Genomic DNA, 6,998 nt, shown 5'->3' on the forward strand with positions numbered 1-6,998 from the left:
AGAGACATGTAAGTAAAGGCTATTAGTATGGGGACAAGATTGTTAGTGGTAAATCTGATAAAGCTAATCAAAATACTGGCTAGAACTGGTGCTGTGGAAACATCATGAAGATTTCAGCAAGCCTAGACATGTCAGAAATGGTGAGGCACTGGTGGAGCGGTAGTATTCAACAAATAACCTGTTTCCTTACATAAGGAGAAGACAACTTTATAAAGGCAAACCAAAAAAGGTGTTGAGAATGGGAATTTATCCAAGACATAGAGAAAAGTTTACCTAAACATGGATACTTTGGCTGATCTGAAACATCTACTAATGGAGGAATAGAGGGCATGTGGCACAAAGCTCAGCTTTTTGTCATTACTAAGAAAGGAGACACACAATGAACTCTGTGAAAACTATAGCCTGCTTTGGTGCAAGGCTGATGCTGGCAGAAGATTCCTAGAATGACATTTAAGATGAGAGAGAAAATAAGGTATGTTGCCAGGGGCTCCTGTGGAATCACAGCTGCTCTTGTTAGTGAGCTATGCAAGTGTCTGGTCAAGCAACAGAGATGGTTGCAAGTTTTGCCCACATCTGTGAGGTGTAGAGCATGGTAGCAAAGTTCAAAGGTTTAAGCAGCATGATCAAAATAAACATAATTGATATATTTACTGCAAAACTTAATCAAATTTAATTTTACATACCACATGACCAAGTGGGAAAATTATGCATGGAGATGTCTAACACAATTAGCAATGTTTAGTGCAAATTCAGACTCTTATGAAAAACCTCCTATCTCTAGCTCTTAATGCTCACTTCTTCCAGTATCTAGCAACTTCTGTACTCCAGCTGCTCCCTAACTCTTCATAGGCATGACCACTTCATATTGCTCACTCAGTTCACTAAACCTTTTCTATCTCATGCTATATCTCTTCTTAAACACATAGGTAGAGCAGAGTTTTGTTCTCTGACACCTGAGCACTGATGTGCAGAGTACTTAACTCTCTACCCTGTGGCTGCATGAATCAGTCAGAGCAGGGGAAGCTGTCATTTGGGTACTCACCAGCCGGCAGGGAGAAAACTGGCCGGGAAAACACAATCCTCTTCCAGTCGTGAACAGACTGAAGAAAAGTTACAAGCAGGAGTCAGACAGGTTGGATGGAGGACAATTGTGAAAATACAAAACAGAGCACAGTGAGAGGAAGTAGTAAATAAGCAGGACATAAGTATGCTCAGCAACTGAACAGTCATGCTACAGCAGAATGTATTTTGTATCAAGTCTTCAGCAGATAATTAGTTCTTTTATGGCATTCCACTGCTCCTTCCTTAATGCCACAGAACTTTCTCTGCCATGTATTTTTTTTTATTATTTTCATGTTCTGGCTGGTTTGTTTGTGTTGGGGTTTTTTATATAAAACTTCTGAGTCTTCATTTTGTTTCTTTCAGAAGGTTTTTTTGGTGAAATGTCAACACAACATAAAATGTTTTGCTTTTATCTGAGCTCAAAATCTGAGGTGAAAGTCTCTCTCCTGTTTGTCTGCCTGCAGGGATTCCAATGCTGAAGATAGTATTTGCGGGTTATGAGCACCTGTCTTTAATTTCCGTCCCCTTACTCATCTATCATCCTGCTCAGATTCTTCTTGGAAGTCTGTTGGTACCAACAATAAAATCCTGGATGGTTTCTAGGCAAAAGGTAAGAATTGCTGGGGTTTATTTGTATTGGAAAGTGTGCTATGAGGAAAAAAATACCCAAACATGTCTTAAACTCCTCAGGTTCCTTCTTGGAGATCCCATGGTAGGGACTTTTCTGTTTCTTTACTTCCTTTGCAACACAGATAGTCACAGTAGTATAAAAAAAAATGCTGAACTTTATCTTCCTTGGCTCCGAAAAGGTTCAGATCTCAAAGTTAGACTTCTATGGTTAGTTTAAATTTAATAATTTAAATTCATTCAGATTATATTTAATAATTTATTTCATTCAGATCATGCCCAGTAAGAATGGCTCCGTCTTTAGCTAATAATCACAGTTTTGGAGCTCCCTTATGGAGAAGTGACAAAGATCTGTCCTCTGGCCTGGGAGCTGGGGAGAGCAGGTAAAATGAGGGCACTCTCTGAATTGAACTGAAGCAGGGTTAAAACTGGTTTGGTTTGGTTCGGTTTTTCACTTAGAATCATAGAATAGTTAGGGTTGGAAAGGACCTCAAGATCATCTAGTTCCAACCCCCCTGCCATGAGCAGGGACACCACACACTAAACTGTGTCGCCCAAGGCTCTGTCCAGCCTGGCTTTGAACACCTCCAGGGTTGGAGCATTCACAACTTCCTTGGGCAACCTATTCCAGTGCCTCACCACCCTCACAGGGAAGAACTTCTTCCTTATATCTGATCTAAAGTTCCCCTGTTTAAGCTGAAAGCCATTACCCCTTGTCCTACCACTACAGTCCCTAACGAAGAGTCCCTCCCTTGTAGGCCCCCTTCAGATACTGGAAGGCTGCTATGAGGTCTCCATGGAGCCTTCTCTTCTCCAGGCTGAACAGCCCCAACTTTCTCAGCCTGTCTTCATACGGGAGGTGCTCCAGTCCTCTTATCATCCTCGTGGCCCTCCTCTGGACTTGCTCCAGCAGCTCCACGTCCTTTTTATGTTGAGGACACCAGAACTGGACACAATACTCCAAGTGAGGCCTCACAAGAGCAGAGTAGAGGGGCAGGATCACCTCCTTTGACCTGCTGGTCACGCTTCTTTTGATACAGCCCAGGACACGGTTGGCTTTCTGGGCTGCAAGCGCACACTGCCTGCTCATGTCGAGTTTCTCATCAATCACCACCCCGAAGTCCTTCTCCTCAGGGCTGCTTTGAATCTCTTCTCTGCCCAGCCTGTAGCTGTGCCTGGGGTTGTGCCGACCCAGGTGTAGGACCTTGCACTTGGCTTGGTTAAACTTCATGAGGTTGGCATCAGCCCACCTCACAAGCGTGTCCAGGTCCCTCTGGATGGCATCCCTTCCCTCCAGCATATCAACCAAGCCACACAGCTTGGTGTCGTCACTCTTTACAATAGCAAGAAGTCCTCAGGAGTCTGGCATTGGATTTCTTGCCAAAATAATGTCAGGGGGTAGCTTGTAGGATTATAGACTATAACTCAGAAGTATTTGCATTGATATTACTGATCGAAATGATGCTTATTTCAGTACAAATTGAAGCTACTGACATCTGACAGCCAGTCTGTGATCTGTATGAAATAACTGCAATGGGTTTATTCAGGTTCTCAGAACAGTAGTAACCACCTCACAGAAAGCTAGTCCATGCAACTGACTGTAATGCTGTCCTTACTGTTCTGAGATAATAAGGATCAAGAATCTGTGGCAACTGAAGCAATCTTTGACAGCCATTTTATCTGAAGGTTGAGACCTACTGTGAGAAGCCCAACACCACCAGTACCCTGCATTCTCCACTTGTCAGTGGAGAAATGTTTGGGTTTTTATATAACTTCCATGTTTCCAATTGTCAGCAAAACCCATCAAGCTGCCATTTTACTGGCTTCACTCCACTGAAGTCACCTTGCTAACCTGAATGCTAAAATTCCTCAGATCAGTGATTTTTATGTGGCGCCACTTTTGGTTACCTGAATTGTAAAAAATAACCCTCCATTTCAGGAACTGAGTCCAGAAATCAGACCCTGTTAAGACAGACTTAACTTAGCATCCAGAAATGCAAATTGGAGAATCCTATGTCATTTCTCCATCAGTCTGAAAGTCATGACTTTTTTTTTAATCAGAAACTTTCGGGAGACATCACAGGTTGTGTAAAGAAAATTCTGTGCCATTCCCTCAGAAAGATAACCTTAAATAGACACTGCTGGTGACAGAACAATCCTTGCAATGCGACTTCTTTTCAGCATCTAACTGCTCTGTGCTGCGGGGATCAGAAGTGGGGCTGGAGCTCTTCCCGACCTCCCCGATCCTCAGGGGTGGTAATGGCCTTTAGGGGCTGCTGTCAAATTAACTGTTGCAAGTTAACACAGCCTTTAAGCAGGGCATCAGAAAAGTCAGCCAGTACTGGAGAGATGTACAGTTCACCAGCACTAGTTTCTTATTCATTAAGCATCAAATAAACCTCCTGTGCTAATCAGACTGTAATGCTACTGCAGAACCACTTTGGGGGATTGTTGTTCTGTTGCAGCAGTTTCTTTAGTTGGTCTTCTGTATTATTCACAAATGTTATTTTAATTACTCTTTGAAAAAAAATCAATGAGGTTGGGTCTGGTACAGTTGCAATAAGTATAATAGAAGTGAATGTTGTGACTGGATAATGGTCTCCCGCTTTGAAAATAAACATGTCATCATCACCCTTGATGTTTATTTTCTATAAACACCTTGGCTTCATTTTGGCATCTCTCTTGCAGGGGGAGACGGTTATCCAGTCACAGTACTCAACTGCAGTGACATTCTTACTTAATTATGATAGTACATGTGATCTGGTTGTATGAAATTGAATTTAAATATTTAGAGGTTCATCTACACTAAGGTATTTCTAGTTTGTAAATATGGCAGCAGAATCTGCCAAACTACAAAGTTAAAAAATTGTTTCCCCAAACAAAATGTGGAATGATGTCTCTCTCCAAAGTCTCTTGCTGAATAATATCTAAAAGACTAATCTCAAATGGCTAGATTTAACAATAGTTAAATGCTGGTGTTTCTGAAAGCTGGTGTTTCTGAGGGGAATAGAGCCTATTTATTTTTAAAGGTTTGGATTTTTTTAAGGGTTTATACTTGTGCTGGAGCAGTGCTTACAAACTTTAAATATACAATATTAAAGGTTAATATCTACAACAGTAAGACCCATCAGACATCTCTCAGACTAAAAATTGCTTGTTTAGCCAACCCTCTGGAAACAATAATTCTCTCACTGAACAGGCAAATACCAGTCTGTCTGGGCATTTCACCCGAAAGGCTAAGGAAAACAGAGGTTCCATATTTCAGGAATTTGCAAATTTCACTAATTTGCCTCTCACTCAGGCTAATTCATCCCACATAGAAAGAACTGAGCTTTCTTGATGCAGAGCACACCAACAACAGGCATCCTTTACAGTGACCATACCGGGATGCAGGAACAGCTGAAGACCTAACACCTTTTAAGCCTGTCACATTTGCCTCCAAAGTTAGACAAGCTGCTTCCTGCCAAACCAGAGGCATGGTCGCCTATTGTTTGAATTGAACTTTTGTCACACACTGAATGAAAAGTTCAGCTGCCGTAGTTGGCCAGCTCCGTGGGGAACACAGAGCTGGACTCTGCTAGCGATTAAACACAAAATAGGTAAACCACAAATGTGTGGTTTCTCTCCTCCTTGGTAAGAGTAGACTAGAGCTACAAAGACATCAGGTGTCCCCTGGCATAAGATAACCTCTGGATTGAAGAGTTTTGGCTTATTCTTACCTTTTCTCAGAAAGGAAGGTATAAACATTAGAGGTGTGTGACACCCACCACTGCAGCATTGACTATACTCTGAGCAGGATTCAAGCCATATGGATGGAAGCCAGGGAACACAAAGATGTTGGCAGAAATTTTCTCTGCAGTGTTTCCCAAAGTGGGTCAGAAGCTCTTGTGTCTATGCCACAAGTGGTTTGAGTGGCTCCAAATTGCTGCTTTCTAAAAGACATCTGAGACCCACCTCAGCTTTCTTCACTGGCGCTGTAACCATATTCCATGTGGTTCCTCTGTTAGGGCTACCTGTATATGAGGAGGTTGTGGTGAGCTAGCAGAGGTAACAACATCATCACAAAACCCAGAGTGGCCTGTCAGCTGCATGCCAACCCCTCACTCAGCCTCCCAGAAGTACGCACAGCATTTGTTGCCCCTTATAAAGAAAACTCTTGTCTTGTGCTGTTGGTTGTGTTTGAAGGATATAAAAAAGTGACTGTTTTGTTTACTGTTCACAGGCACTGAAGTTAACCAGGCAACCCAAAGCACCCGTGAAGGTATAATTACGAAGATGGCTTGTGTCACAGTGAATGTATATATGTACTATACTGTACACACAGACAATTGAGACAACTGGGTATTTGTGAATGTTGCTTCAGTGCATATTTTATTTTTTTATATATATATATATTAAAAAGATACCTGTCAAGTGCCTTACAGATGCATTTTTGGCAAAAGCATTGTTTCCAGAAGCCACTTTGTTGGTTACTGCAAGAGGTTGTACAGTATTTTGGAATCCTTTAGGTTTTATTTTTCTAACCAAGTGAATGGTCATGACTATCAGCTGTTTCTTCCATTGCCCCTGCTTTGAGCCAGGGTGCAGCAGCTGTAAGTCTCTGTTTTAAACTAGCCAAAATGACCAGAAGCTTATCCCACTGCTGGCTTACCCTGGGGAAGAGCTCTCTGAAGGCTTTTTTTCCAAGATTGACTTGAATTTCTGTGTGACTCTGTTACACTCCGTAGTCATATGACTGTGACATGCCTTTTTCTTCTGAGTTTGTGTATACTCAGCATGGGGCCATCCATTGGATAGAAGCTGAGAAGCATGAATTATTTGCATTTGTTGACACAGTTGTCTAGACATTCCTTCAAAGTTAATGGTTTCTCAAGAAAATTCTTTTAATTCCATTGTATGATATTGTGCCATTGTATATCTTAAATGCCTCATAAGCTTCTTCAAAGAAATGGTCTGGTGCTTGGGTTATGAGTGAAGTATTTGTGTTTGCAGCTAGCAGATCTTTCATAATTTACCCTTGAAGAACACAAATTCTTCATTTTCGTTTTTTTTTCCTTCCCCCGGTGCAATGCACGGAGACCTGCAGTGACAGAATTTAGGATGCTAATATTGAAACGGAGCCCTTATTGTAGTAAGCCAAGCTATGTTTCCTGTATTGCTGTGTTGGTAATGAATAATAGCTTGTGAGGACAAGCAAGTTGACTTCCTGCCCCACCCTCCAGGTGAAAGGATCCTTTTCGTAACAGAAATGCTATCTTAGCTAATTTGACAATCAGCCACCACTTTTTAAAAAATAAAATGTTACCTTT

General features: G+C 41.7%; 1 protein-coding gene across 1 annotated transcript in view; it reads left to right on the plus strand.

The window, feature by feature from the left end:
• LOC104412652 (sodium/bile acid cotransporter 7) overlaps positions 1–6,516 on the plus strand; it is a gene marked incomplete at its 5' end in the record, with an annotated part of 45,010 nt that extends 38,494 nt beyond the window's left edge. Inside the window, 2 exons of the mRNA XM_010023426.1 lie at positions 1,527–1,672; positions 5,912–6,516. Of these exons, the coding sequence (XP_010021728.1) occupies positions 1,527–1,672; positions 5,912–5,956 (191 nt within the window). The remainder of the gene's footprint in view (positions 1–1,526; positions 1,673–5,911) is intronic.
• Positions 6,517–6,998: the final 482 nt, after the last annotated feature.

Source organism: Nestor notabilis, unplaced genomic scaffold, assembly GCF_000696875.1.
Source record: "Nestor notabilis isolate BGI_N333 unplaced genomic scaffold, ASM69687v1 scaffold35081, whole genome shotgun sequence".
NCBI lineage: Eukaryota > Metazoa > Chordata > Aves > Psittaciformes > Psittacidae > Nestor > Nestor notabilis.